This window comes from Ochotona curzoniae, unplaced genomic scaffold (assembly GCF_017591425.1).
Source record: "Ochotona curzoniae isolate NIBS_2020 unplaced genomic scaffold, NIBS_Ocur_1.0 contig_64, whole genome shotgun sequence".
NCBI classification, from domain to species: Eukaryota; Metazoa; Chordata; class Mammalia; order Lagomorpha; family Ochotonidae; genus Ochotona; species Ochotona curzoniae.
The window spans coordinates 39,450,754-39,465,660 of record NW_024466502.1 but is presented as its reverse complement, the minus strand read 5'-3'; the positions used below and the strand labels follow the sequence as shown (position 1 = coordinate 39,465,660).

Sequence of the window (14,907 nt, the reverse complement as noted above, 5' to 3'; positions counted from 1 at the left end):
AAGTTTCTGAAGCACAAGGTGTTGAAAATGGACCTTCTTAGTTGGTGCTTTTCACCACTGCTGTTTAATATTTGTGGTAAATGCACAATGCAGGCAGGCTGTTTTCCACAGGAATTTCAATAAGAATTACAATCATAAAAATTTTGAGCTACTCAGAAAAAGTTGCAGCATGACTGTTCGATGGTGTAAAAACAACAGTGAGGCTCTTACTGACAGACTGCTAAGGCCCCTCCACAGAAACATGCTCGAGTCCCCATCCAGTCTGCTCCATTCTGGTTGTAGCAACAGCCGACTGGATGAACAGAGAAGGCAAGTTGGAGAAAACACACCCATTAGCATGTTTGTTTATGTTTTCCTAGAACTCAAATGACTTTGAGGATTAGCAAATGACTGTTGGTAGAATGTGTCAGATCCATAATTGCTATGATGGAGAAGTGTTGTTTTCAGTAGGGGCTTAGCATGCTCTTCTGTAACGCCAAGGAATAGACTTGGAGTCTTCTCAGGCATTTAATTTTCTTAAGTCACAGATTGGTGCCCAAGCCCATCTGTAAGACGAGAAACCAGAGCCTCTGAACTGTCATATAACCCGCAGCCTGCCCCTGAGGTGTCTCTTAAACCTTTGCCATCCTAACCAGACACAAAGGCCAATCTCCCTGTAAATTATCCCCTTTCCTTACTACAAAGTAAACAACAGGGAAAGGGGGAGGAAGAGAATGAGGTCTCCAACCCATATGTCTTTATCCATTGACCTTAGAGTGCTTTTGTTCTCATGAGCATATAGTTAAAAGGTGACCAGATACATCAGTCAGCTCAGTCAGCTTATAGATGGTCAGTTGCTAGAATGTTTCAGTCAACCAATGCCTTTTTTCAAAGAGCATCCAATAGCTCATTTAACTACCATTTGTTTAATAATCAATTAGCAACTTTTTTCCTTGATGTGACCTATGTCCTATGAACAGACCCCATATCAAAGATTTATGCAGTCTCATTTGGTTGTCATCTATTTAGTAAGAACCATAACCATCAATTAAAAAGGAGGAAAAATTAAATAGATTCATAGCCCTCCTACATTAGCCCAATGTGAGAAACCCTCTTCTGTTCAGGGAACTTGATCTTTGCTCATATATGAGATCCTGTTTAACAGATTGCTTGGCCAGCCCCATAAGGAAGCAGCTGGCCTGACACCTTCTCAGGAGGATTTGTTCCTGGCAACGAACTGTTGCTGTCATGACCATTGCCCAGTAAGTCTTCCCAGGGCCTTCTTTGAGCTTGCTTCCATGGAAGAATTATGCAGGCTTTCTCTGCATCAGTGCCAGTCTCAGCATTCACTCATGGTTGATCCTTGTCAGTGCCATGTTGAAGCCAGAAGTTTCCTGCACTGAACAACATTCAAGAGCTGAGCAGCATTTGGCTTTCAGTGTTTGACCTTTCACTTTGTTCACAGTAAAGTATGCTCAAGAGACTTTTCCTTTATGTGCAACATGTTGCATCTTAACAAAGAACTTATCATCCTTTATCTAATGTATTGGTAAATTCCCCTCACAGTTTCTTTGTATCATCCATTGCATTTATAACAGAAACCTTACAACCAGGCACAAGGGACTCACTCTCCCCCTGCTATAGCTCCACTCTGGAGCGCCCTTGATTCTGCCTCCACCTCCATAACACAAAATGTCTATGGAGACAGAGGAGTAAGCCTATTTCTGGATCAGCCTCCTGGGAACAGGGTCCCCAGTGATCCTGAGCCAATGTCCCGAGGGCTGTTTCCAACTTGTGCGTGGACCTTTTACCCAGATCCATCTTTCTGCGGCACACTGGCCAATAGTTGTGGGCTCCTCCAAAGTCTGAGTGCTGTCCAAGTGGTGGGCCAGGGGCCAGTATGCATGTATTATCCCAGAACTCCAAGGAATCCAAACATTTGACATCTGACTGTGGTTTCTTACATCATCATAATCGAAGTAGGAAGAGAGAATATGATTTATTTAGTATTTTGTGGGCAGATTTGCAGCTTTTAAATATTTGCACATCTTGAAGTTGGCATTGTGATAACAGGCAAAGCTGCTGCCTGTGACTGTGGCATCCCTATGGGTGCCAGCTCATGTTCCAGCTGCTCCATTTCTGACATAGCTCCCTGCTAGTACCCCGAGAAAAGCAGCATAAGTTGGCTCACTTGTGTGAGCCCTATTACCCACATGGAAGACTCAGATGGAAGTCCTGGCTCCTGACTTCAGCCTGGCCCAGGGCTGGCCAGTACAACCATCTGGGGAGTAGATCAAACATCTCTCTCTCCCTCTCTCCTTCTCTCTATAACTCTTGACTTTCCAATCAGTAAGTAAATCTACATGGCCTTCCATATATGACACCCTTCTGAGGAAGGCTCCAGCCACATCTCTTCCCACGCAAGTTCAGCACATCCAATGCAGCTAAGTTCCCCCAACTCCAACCCCTCAAGATAACTTCTATGTTTGCATAATAATGATTTCAGGAATTTTTCTACTTTTTCATTTTAAATGCCATGATTTTGGTTGTGTTATGGTGTTTGTTTTTTTTGTTTTATTTTGTTTTGTTTTTTGTTTTTGTCAGCGAGCTTGGACTAACGAGCATTTATGACATGACTGCTGGAGAGAAATGCCTTCCAATTTCCAAACAACTTATCTGTAAAAGAATGTAGCCCTCATGCTGAAGTAAGCTGCTTTTTGCCCCAACTTGATGGCAAGCTGTCTTAAAGCATTTGTGGAGTACACATACTAAACATTCCCAGATATTCTAAAAATCCAAAGATAACTAACAGCTTCAAAGAACTCACCATTTTCAAAGGAACAGATATTTTTAAAAAAAAAATCATTGCATACTCCTGCACTCCAAATAGTGTTTTTGCACACAGTAGATATCCAAAAAAACCAGCTGGGCATTGATGTTCCTTGATGTCAGGGATTCCTGATCATTTTATCCAACAGTGCTCCAGGTGCACCCTAAGATCTTTGCCTCACATCCACACTCAGGATTTTCTTTGCAAATGCCCATGGTAGAGCCACCTCATGGTTTGTTGCAACCTCTCTATCTACCTCACAAAAGTTTTTAGAGGGAGGTGAGTGGAGAGAAGGTATTTGGAAGCCAACCCTGCATTTGGAGTGAACTGCCTTGCTCCAATGATAATTTGCTATGGACCAGGCTTCCTTGACTTGGGAAAAGAGCTGCACCTGACTACAAAGTGAATCCTTTTCTCAACAGATAAAAATTCTGGGGGCCCGGCACACTAGCCTAGCAGCTAAAATCCTTGCCTTGCAAGCACCGGGATTCCATATGGGTACTGGTTCTGATCCCGGCAGCCTCACTTCCCATCCAGCTCCCTGCGTGTGGCCTGGGAAAGCAGTGGAGGTCGGCCCAAATCCTTGACCCCCTGCATCCCCATGGGAAGCCAGCAGGAGACTCCTGGCTTCTGGTTTCAGATGGGCTTAGCTCTGGCCGTGGCAGCCGCTTGAGGAGTGAATTGGTGGATGAAAGATAGATCCTCTCCTCTCTCTCTGTATATCTGACTTTCCAATAAAAAATAAAATGAATCTTTTTTTAAATTCTGTGTATATAATGATAGGAAATTTAAAAGACACTTCCAAAATTGAAAAATATATGTCACATACTAGTAAGTAACAAAGTCCATGATAAAATCTTGGGATCAACAACTATCCATATCAGCTACAAATTGTATCAATGTGAATAGTTCGTATGTAAACATGCAGCCTCTTCCACATGTATTAGAAGAACACAGAAGCCTGAGAGCTTATATGGCAAAGCAGTAGCAGAGATTATATTTAATGGAATTGTGAGTAATTTCTACTCTGTTCTTTTCTCTAATCTGTACAATGCATGTGTTTAACTTTGATGAATTGAAGAAAATGATACATATCAGGATCTTCAAAAAGTTTGTGGAAAGTGCATAATATGAACAAAAAACTGTGCCTGGAATTCAAGTGTTTTTAATCTCAAAGTAAACGTCTTTTAATTCCAGTTTGCACAGACTTTTTGAAGTACCCTTGTAATAGTTTCTATTGTTGCATAACAAATGACCACAAACATAACAGCTTAAAATAGCTTAAAAATAGCATTTTATTTACACATAGCTCTGGAGTTCCTAAGTTCAGACTGGCCCAGTTGGGCTCTCTGCTGAGGGCCTTGGAGGCTGAAGCAAGGCGTCAGTCAGGCTGGGCTCCCACCTGAATGCTCAGCCTGAGTTCCTGTGCTTGTGGGACAGAACGCCCTGTTTCCCTCTGGGGCTGAGCCAGAGCTGTCAGAGGCTGCTTGCTGCCAGGCCTTTGTCCCGTAGTCCCCTCCTTCTAAGTGTAGATTACTCCCTCCTGTCAAATCTTACTCTTGTTCCAGATATGTCTTCCTCTTCTGTCACCAGTGGAGGCAGGGGTGGGGGGAGGAATCTCTGCATTGTGTGTGTGTGTGTGTGTGTGTGTGTGTGTGTGTGTGTGTGTGTGTGTGTAACGTGTTGAGGTCTCCAGGATGGAATTTGTGGTATCCACTCCTGAAGCTGGCATCACACTTCTACACTCTTGCTGATGACCAGAGACCACAGGAGAGAGGGTACTCATCAGAAACAAGTACCTCTGGAATTTGTTTGCCTCTATTGATAAAAGCAGGTGTCTCTACACTTCCTTTTGGCCAAATGTTGAGCAATTTTGCACAAAAACATACCAGCAAGTCAAAGGTTCACAGGCCCAAGACCCTCCTATAATGGACACAGGTTTCTAACTCTCTGTCTTGTGTTTAGTATGACGTCGTTGGACACTCTGGAGATGGCTACAACATAGGCCTTGTTCCGGTTAACAAAATCCCCAAGAACAATAAGCAAAGGCTTGAAATTCTGAAGGTAAATGTAATTTGATTACAACTGTATTTTAAGATCTTCAAGGCAATTGGGTAAAGACTGAAAAGATTCATTGAAGAAACAATAGCTATGGTAGGGAACGGCCTTTGTTTTTGACATTCAGAAGAAGCACCTTGGTGCCAAAAAAAACTTGTCTCCACCATACAGAATGTACTCGTTGTTTCCTACATAGTTTTAGAGATCTTTGTATCAAGTTGGAAAGGTGGTGGGATTCTACACCTCTTCATGTGTCTTACACAGTTTTTCTCAGTCACATATGTTCAGTAGAAGGAAAGAACACCTCCTTTCTTATTCCCAATTTTAAGTAGTTCTTAGTATTTTCTAATTATAAATGTCATTTTAGCTACTTAAATCTGTAGTAGAAAACAAATACCATGATTCAAAAGCAAATTTTCTTCATTGCTCTTGGTACAAGTACCATGTTTAGTATTAAAATTTTGTTTCTGGGAAAATCTGCCTATTCCTTATCATATCCTATATCATAACTATCCTTCTGTGTGATACCAAGTTTGACATTATCCTGCATTTTATCACTTTTAATGGAAGCTTACCTTTGAATTATGCCAACCATGATAGTTTTGCAATATTTCCTATTTATAATGACAATGTTTACCAAATACAAATAGCACTGTGTACTATTGTCATTGTAATATTCAAATTAAGTTGAACTCAGAAAGCTTTTACAAATGTATGATAAGTGTGCATTCTCATGGCCAATGGAAAAACCATCATGTCTACTTTTTAAAATAAGCTTCTCATCCATGGCTTTTGTGCAATGTCTCTTGCCTCCAGACAATGCATGCCCACTCTCAGTTCTGCATGAGTGGGGACCACACGCTAGAGGGAACAAAACATGCCATCAAGGAAATTGCCAAGGAAGAAGCTGATGAGTACTTCGTCATAGTTTTGAGTGATGCAAATCTGTCACGATATGGAATACATCCTGACAAGTTTGCCCAAATCTTAACAAGTGACCCTCAAGTAAATGCTTTTGCCATTTTTATTGGATCTTTAGGTGACCAAGCCACCAGGTGAGTGTGATCCCAGTATACAATGAAGAGCAGCTGTAAAGAGAATGCTATCTCACATGCTATCTCCAAGAATCAGTAAGAAGCCAAATGATCAGCAAGCTGTCCAATAACAAGTTAGACAGTAATTTAGACATTTGGTATGTTACATGAAAGTGCCACTCCGAGTCTAATCAGTTTGCATTCAAATCTATTAAAAATGAGGAACATCTGTTTTCCTAGCTTAAGAGATAATGCCTGGGTATATGTCTATGTGTACATTATGCAGATAGATGGATATGAGGATACTTCAAAAGGTTCATAGAGATGTAGAATAAAAGGCATGAGTTTATTTTGTTGCAAAAAGTTGTTGATCCATGCAGAGTTAATTTTTTTATAATTCCTATTTCCATTGACTTTCTTAAGTTCTATCCTGTATCTTCCCAGTAAGAAGGGGAGATGGATAGATGGATGGATAAAAGTTGCATATACTCATATGTAGGCCTGTATACACATAAACATTCATCTCCCCTTCTGATGAGATCTAGGCAGGAGAAGCTCTTAGGGGCAAAGATGGTATACACCATTAGATGTTACAGTGAATGAATAGTCATTCAAGAAATTTGTTGTCAGACAATAAATGCAATTGGGAATGATCTGAAAGAAGAAAGCTGGAAACACTTTTCTTAACTTGGATACACTAACCTTGATCTTTCTGCTCTGTGGCATAGTCCTATGGGGAGTAGGAAATATTAAAAATACAAAATGCTAGCATTGTTTTCTATTCCCTTTGCCCCACTACTGGGTTGCAGAGTAAGCTCAGGAATAGACCTAAAATTATAATAATACACTCACTTAATTACATTTACTCTTCATTTTTCTCAGTTTTGTATGTTAGCATTTTCACATCTTTTACAACTTCCAGGTCTTCCAAAGAAAACCATGTTTTTTTCTGCCCAGATATTCCTCACCAGCAGCCCAATATTAGGCTGAAAGCAAGCTCAACAAACGCTGCTTGGGCTGCAAAGGCTATTTTGTCTTTCTAGTGAACAGATCCTGTTTGAATACTTAAGAAAGCATAATAATACCCTTGTGGTTTCCTAGGGAAATGGTCCAACATCCCCTGGCAAAAGATATGTTACAGAATTAGCTGGTCTACCAGGCATGCCAAATGTATGATACTACACAGAATGGCTGACTTATTAAATGTCATTCCCAAACCAAAAGTTGTTGGCACAGTGAAGGGAGCTATTCGTTTGAATAGAACTGTGTCTTGCCATTTTATTGCCTTCTAAAATGGTCTTTTGTTCCAAATGATAAGTTGATATTTTTTTAAACGTTTTCATAAGCCTATGTAAGCTCAATGTCATCGAAGCAGCGATTGGATAATCCAGATCTCATTTCACATTGTGTGATGTGAAGCAAAAGAAACAGAGTGGGGGTAGAGAGAAGAGAGAAAAATATGCCTTGGGGTTTTCTGGGCAGCATTTCTGGGGGCAGGAAAAGCACTTAGAAGTGCAGCATGAGGCCGGCACATTCACTGAGCCTGATTGAGCTCATCACAGATGGGAGACTCGCAGAAGAGACTCTGCCAAGAGAATATAAAATGCCAGGAAATGACGGGACCAGAAAGAAGACATTTTCTTCCTTTTAAATTAACTGATTCTCTCACTGAAAAGACTTTTCTTTTGGTTCACTGCCTTCTCTGTATCTCTTTTGTTCTTCCAAGCCTTGCATTGCTTAGTAACAGAGCCAGTTCACTTGAAGGCAGTAGACAAGGTATTAGAAAGGAAATACTTCCTATCCTAAGAACCCAGGTGGACGCAGTGATCTGCCGGGGCAGGAGGGTGAGAGGCAGCCCTATCCACGTGGTGACCTCCCTCCTCTTCCATCTCTGCAGGCTCCAGAGGACCTTGCCGGCTGGCCGGTCTTTCATTGCCATGGATACCAAGGAGATCCCTCAGATTCTACAACAGATCTTCACCTCCACTATGCTGTCAGGTGTTTAAGGAATGCCCTTCATCACCCTCATGAAATAAGACAAAAATAAAGAATATTCTGAAGAAAAGGAAACATGTGCAAAGTGAGCCCATGCAAGGACTGGATAATTCTGGCTTTCCTGGGCCTTTCTTTGCCTGCTCTGTCATCAGAATTGAGCAAGACAGAGGAGGGGAGACTAGTGCACGAATCTTCCAATAAACGTTGATGATTTAGAAGTCACTCAAGGAAGCAGGTTGACCTGCATTTCATAAAAGATCAAGGCAATGGTTGGTCTCTGTTTCCTAAACCCAGAGGGATAAAAGACTCCATGCCTCTGATATCGCATATGATCTGTCACCTGAGATGAGAAGGGATCCCGCCAAAGGGGGCTCTCACTCCCCGCTCTACTTTGAGATACAAGCCCAACATGCTACCATCCCGCATTGGTTCTGCATTCTCCCCACCACATATTGCCTAGCAAGCATTGACTGTGTAGTGTTCAACCCCCTGAAAGTCTTCCCCACAGCAGATTTGTATACAAGGTTGGATTTTCTTGGCCAAAGCCAAAAGAAGACAAAAGATCTTTAGCGGGCTTGCTCTGCCATGTGACTTTTCATAGGCTCTTGACACAATAAAGAGCAAATGTCTCGTTCTTCTCCGCCCCGGTGGAAGGGTCAAGATGTCTTGCCTGAGTCTCCAATTTCTGCTGATTCTCCCAGTGCCTCCCCACCTTTTCACACTTGGGTAGCTGAAATGAAATGCTCAAACTAACAGATTCTTCAATGGAAACTCATCTACTCAGAGTATTCAGGTAAAACTTACCTAATGCAAAGCAAAGGATAATAAAATTGAAGTCAATGGTGATTGCAGATTTCTTTAGCTGTGAAAGCAAAATATACTAATGATGATTTTTTTTCAAGCCTCATTCTTTTTTCTTTCAAAGTGTGCCTTATTCCTGCACATTCTTGAACTGGTGTTCTGTAGACTCGATGACACTTTATTTAATGCCAAACGCCTCAACCACAGCAAGTGTCTGTGCAACTAGATTCCTACAATAGCAAACTCCTCTTCTTCAGGGCTGTTAGGGTCGGAATGCAGAGACCCCAGTGTAGATTTGCTTTGTTGTGAGTTGGAAAAACTGTTCTTGTTAAAAATCTGATCCTGTTCACCCTTCTACAATGAAGTTGAACAGGTCCATAATTTCATTGTAATTAACCATAGGACAGAAGAAATGCTAACACCATTTATCATACCATCGCTTTTCCCTCTCCTTAACTATTAAAGCTTTAGAAGCAGAGATTCCCAGTACAGTTTTATTGTCCAGGAGCTTGTACAGCTTGTCTTGTTCCCTCTCCAGATGCTTTGTGTATTGAATCAACCATTGATACGAGCAATTTCAGTCACCTAGTACCTCTAAAGCATACTTGCACTAATAGCAATAACAACAATGGGTTCTGCATCCCAGTATTCAGCCAACCTAGGATCAAAAATACTTCAAGAGAAAAAAGTGAAGCTACACTGAGCATGTTTAGGTTTTTTTCTCCCTTGTGATTCCCTCAACAATATAGGAAAGCAATTTATCTGGCATTCACATTGCACTAAATATTGCAAGTAATCTAAAGAAATTTTAAGGATGCGTGAGGTTTTATGCAAAGACCATGCCATTTTACATACATGTAATGGGCCCGGAAGTCTGTAGTTTTTTTTGTCTCCAAGGAGGGTTCTGGAAGTATCCAGGGATCACTGCATGAAACTTTTGACGCTTCCTTCTGTTAGTAACATTCTCATTTTACAAATAAGCCAGTGCTCATAGGTCACACTCACAGCCAGGCAGGAGGCAAGTTAACTAGCCACTTCCATCCTTTCCTTGCTGCCCTGGACTTGTCACCCGGCCCCACATAGTGCTGTGGAAGGACCTGTGTGTTGTGGCCCCACTGCTTGTTTTCTCTTTCAGTACAGTTTGTTTTCCTGTTACCTGCCCTCCTCCTCGCCTGCATTCACAAACTGTCCACTCAAGGAGGCCAAGAAAGTGGGCCACTACTGGAAAACCACTTCTGATTGCCACTTCTTTCCTGGGCCCTGCAGGGAACTGAGGAAATGCCCTGCCCAGTGACAGCTTCACCCCAAGGGGCACCCCTCTGCTAGCAGGTCACTGCGCCTGAAAGGCTTTGGGAAGTGATAGAGGCTCCCCTGGCGATTAAGAGAATAAATAGCCTTTCACAAGCCCACCCCCTGCACAACTACCTCAGTAAGCAGAAGCCCCTTTTCTTTGTATTTCCTTTTGACATGGAAATTCCATTCTTAAGTAATTTAATTTCCCTTTCCAGTCTAGCCAGACATCCTTTGCAATTGTTATTGAAAAAATATAGACAGAGAACCCCTGACTTTCCTTATTGGTGAAAGGAAAGGATAATGGGGGAGGGGTGCAGATGATGAAAAGTTTATTCTCACTGCAATAAATGTGTAAATTATTATTAAATGTGCTTAATTTTAGGTCACTCCGTAGCACTGTTCCCAGGCTGTTGTTGGGGTCAGGACGTTAGAATCCACGCATAGTGTGCCCCAGGGGTCTCCTATGAAAGGCATCTAACCTCTCTGCAGAGAACCCCTTGTGGTGTCTGAGCAGCCAGGAGGAGTGAGCCCTGTGAACAGCCTCCATCTAGGATGTTTGTTCCCCCTGGAAGCCTGTGTGTGACCTCAGCCTGTTGGGGCACACATAGGGCAGCCCCAAGGAGTGGGAGTCCTCCAAGGGAACCCATCCAGTGTTTGGAAAGAATCCTTTCATTGTTCACACTGTATTCATTCCTGTAAGCTGTCAGACAAGGAGAAATCCATCAATGGCAACAAGATTTTCTCCAACTCTAGGGCTCTAAGGCCTTTAGCCTGTCACTCTCTGGAAGGCCAACTCTGAAGGCTTCTGGGTTCCTCCCCACCCCCACGTGGCTCCTTCTTGTGCCTGTCACACCAGACAAAATTAAATTCCTCAGCAAGCAAGCAATGAATAAAGCAAAACAACAGGAATAGTCATTTATTTATTGCATTTCTCTTTGTTGCCAGCCATTCACGGTTGGGAGAGAATCCTGAAAATTCTAAGCCTGTGTTTCCAGGCTAGACAGCTTTTTTTCTAAAATTGCATCAGAAACAGCCACATATCCATGTGTATTTAATTAGTTGCACATAGTGTTTTCATCTAATTAAGCACTAACATATCTACCTTTAAATGTTTTATGATTAAGAACATTTGTAATTTTTGTAAGTGGTTAGATGATGCATCCAATTTCCAGTCAGGATTTTATCATGAAGTTCTTTTTTATTGCCCTTTCTTTACATTTTCCCCTAAGATTTTCTGTGAGAAGAGTGTTAACAGGTAAGGGAAAGGAATTCCAATTCTCCATCTGGTGTTGGGGAAGAATTTGCAAACCAGATAGAATTTGTTTATAAAAAAAAAGATCTACAGCCGGCTCAGCTATTAACTGTGTAAACTTGGCCTGTGGTTCCTAGACCTCCATAGAATTAAGTGTATGACTTCAAGAAGTTAGACAAAATAGTCCCTAGCACTATAACCCCATGTTGCTTATCACACAGGAAAACGGATATGGATCCTCTCCTAAGAGAAACATCACTTCACAGCAATTTCTGGTCCCAGAACCCGTTATGTACATTTTAGCCAAAGTTAACCTGTATCCCATTTTTTCAGAGAATTTAGGCATCTTGATAAACTGCCCTAACAAAATAGTGTTACTGATTGAACCGGTGCACTGAAAGTTAAGAAGAAATCAGTCAGCATTGGACAGAAAAGGCTTTCTCTCAACAGCTGAACAGATACATTTATTGGGTAATGATTAGTAAGATGTCAGTCTCTTATCCCATACTTTGCTGTTATAAAAGTGCACCTCTTCTGACCTACACCATGGGAATCAGCAAGAATCAGGAATTGCAAGACTGCTGTGTCCCCAGAGCTGACCTTTGTACAGTGGCTAGACAATACCCAATTGTGTGCATGTGTGTGCGGAACTGCTAAATGCCATCCACAAAAATCTCCAGAGGAGGAAAAATGCTCGCCAAAGCCAACATCCTGATTTGATCCTCCTGTTTGCAACTAAGCACCAGCTGAGACTTTCACCTTCCAACAGAACTGCCCTCTCTTTGCACAACCATATACGTCGCCCACAGAATGCCAGAGTTACATAATCCTTAAACTGAGGACTACTTGTGGTATTTGGCTGCAGAGAACCATGTATAACACTCTGGTAAAGTTATTTGGACCCAGAGGCAAAATGTCATATCCTGCTATGAGATATTTCACCAAAGGGACAGGAATGGTTAAGGAATGCCAGCCACCTTGCTGGGTCCCCACCAAGGTGCTTAAGAGAGCTCTATGCTTCCCATAGATGTCAGTGGAAGGACTTTGGAGCTGCCAGCTCTTTTCCCAAAGGAACAATCAAAATGGACCAATCAACTTGAACTCCAAACATGGTGGAGGTGAGCACAACCATGTGTTAAGACTAATTAAAATTCAAAGCAACACAGGCCCAGCATGGTAACCTAGTGGCTAAAGTCCTCCTCTTGCATGCACCAGGATCCCATTTGGGCACAAGTTCATATCCCAGCTGCTGCACTTCCCATCCAGCTTCCTGTTTGTGGCCTGGGTAAACAGTAGAGGATGACCGAAGGCCTTAGAACCCTGCACCCATGTGGGAGACCCTAAAGAAGCTTGGGATCCTGAATTCGGGTCGGCTCAGCTCTGGCCATTGTGGCCACTTGGGGAGTGAACCAGCAGACAGAAGAACTTTATTTCTGTAAATTTAATTTTCCAATTAAAATTTAAATTTAATACAACACAAAACCTTAAGAAAGTAATAGTAGCCGTAGTGTGACCTGGAGATGGAAGGCAGCCATATCTGAACATTCCCCAGTCTGGTTAGACCAGAACATGCAGAATGTTGTCAGTATGCAGCAAGTCAAGGCGTAGCTGGTCTTTCTTAGGACATCATCATGGTCCTCACTGAAATCTGTTGAAAAGTCTTTCCTCAAGACGTAAAAGTTGGATTGTCAAGTAGACTGTGTGTCTCTTAACAAATAATTTAATGTCATGATGCTGACCACTTCGTCCAAGAAATAGTGAAGTCTTCCACCATCAGGACTCCAAAAGTAGTGAGTCGCAACATAAGTGGAGGGTCCATTTCGTTTTCTAAAAGTTACTACAGCCCTTGGGGAATGCAGCCCTAAAACCAGCCCAGAAAGGAGGGTTTGCAGACCAATGGAAATCAAATGGTACAACTGGAAAGGCATGCGGTTTGACAAGCCTGGGCCTTGCCTCCTGGGGGGTGTTTTCCATAGATCCTGAAGTTGATGAAGAATCCCAGGGCCTCCCAGCCAGGATGCTGAGATTCCAGAGAGTTCTACACAGAAACTAAAAGGGCAGGTCACAGGGGCACTGGGGAAGGTCAGAGCATGGTTAATGGACACGTGGTTGAAAATAAAGCAGCTGGCTGTCTCCAAAAAGGGTCCCTTGAAACCCAGGAACTTCAGAACTGCTAATATCAAGATGGATGAAATATGCATGCATGTGTCTCGCAGGCCAGAGCACAAAGGTTTTATATTAATTATGTAGTGCCAGAACCAAAGAATCTCTTTTTCTTGTGCTGACCTTTGGTGCAGACTGGAAAAAAGGAGCATGCTATCCACAGCAGTGGAGGATCGCGGCAGCTCTGCAGCCCTGGCTGGGAGCAAACAGTTGGCCGCTTGGCTGGGCTACAGCTCCACACAGCTGGCCTGGCTCTGTGCCCCTCACATCTGAAGTCTGTCTGGAGAGCACTGTGCCTCTGCAAGGGAGGGCCTCTTTCTTCACATGCAGACAGCCCTGAGAGGCTATCCATCATGCATTCTCTCTCTCACATACTTCCCTTCCAACCCTAGCTGAGATGAAGGACTTCATCACAGAGGGCTGTGACTGCGGTAAGGAGGGGGAAGTGGATGGGACTGTTTCCTGCCAGGGACATTACCCACGTGGAAGCCTGGGGCCTGACACAAAATGCAAGGGCTCCATGTATGGACACCTGGGAGGCAGAGGGGGTGGCAGTTGTGCCTTGGGTTACCTGGTTCCCCTCTCACTCCTCACTGAAGGCTGTGTCAGATTTGGGTGGGGGTGGGTTGGGTGGGCAGGTTTGATTCTCTTGAGTGTTGCTGTTCCCCTGCACTCTGTTCCTGATCCTGGGAGTAATATTTGATCAATAGAGACTAAGGACCAGCTGCATATAGAGCCTATGCTCAATGCCTGGTGAGAAAAAAAGATGGTGGCAAGCACTTGGTCTCCAACTGCAGGGGTCACTCACTCCACATCCGCCTCTGCTTTTCCAGGCCATAATCAGGGAGCTGGATGGGAATTGGAACAACCAGGACATGAACCAGCACTCACATAAGATGCTAGCACTTGATGGTAGAAGATTAGCCTATTGAGTCACAGTGCTAGACCTTAAATTCATCTTTTATTTCCATTTTTCCACTCACCTTTGGAGGTGACCTCATATGTCTATGGAAGTTTTGTGAAGTGTCTGGATTTCTGCCTTTAGAAAGAACCAGTTGTGTAATAATTTCTAAAACTCCCAAAGTGTAAGGGATGCTTGCAAAAACTTCATGAAAAAATGGAATTAAATGACTGGCATTGTGGCACAGGCAAAGCTGCCATCTATGATGTCAACATGTCATATGGGCACCACTTCATATCTCAGCTGCTCTAATTCCTTCCAGTGCACTGCTAACACACCTGGGCAAAGCAGTAGAAAATGACCCAAATGTTTAAGCCCTTATAGCCCGTGTGGTAGACACAGAGGAAGCTCCGGGCTCCTAATTGGTCCAGCTCCAACTATTACAGCCATTTAAGGGGTGAACTGGCAATGGAAAAATCTCTCTCTTTCTCTTCTCCTGTTGCTTCTCCCATCACACCTCTGTCCGCCCCCTCATCAGGTTCTCCTTCCCTCTCCTTCTCTGGCTCTGTATCTAACTCTGACTTTCAAATAAATAAATCGT

At 42.9% G+C, this 14,907-nt stretch overlaps 1 protein-coding gene across 1 annotated transcript in view; it reads left to right on the top strand.

The window, feature by feature from the left end:
* Positions 1-8,797, top strand: part of VWA8 (von Willebrand factor A domain containing 8) — a 333,428-nt gene extending 324,631 nt beyond the window's left edge. Inside the window, exons 43-45 of the mRNA XM_040991347.1 lie at positions 4,775-4,873; positions 5,684-5,922; positions 7,799-8,797. Coding sequence (XP_040847281.1) covers positions 4,775-4,873; positions 5,684-5,922; positions 7,799-7,907 — 447 coding nt within the window. The 3' untranslated portion in view covers positions 7,908-8,797. The remainder of the gene's footprint in view (positions 1-4,774; positions 4,874-5,683; positions 5,923-7,798) is intronic.
* Positions 8,798-14,907: the final 6,110 nt, after the last annotated feature.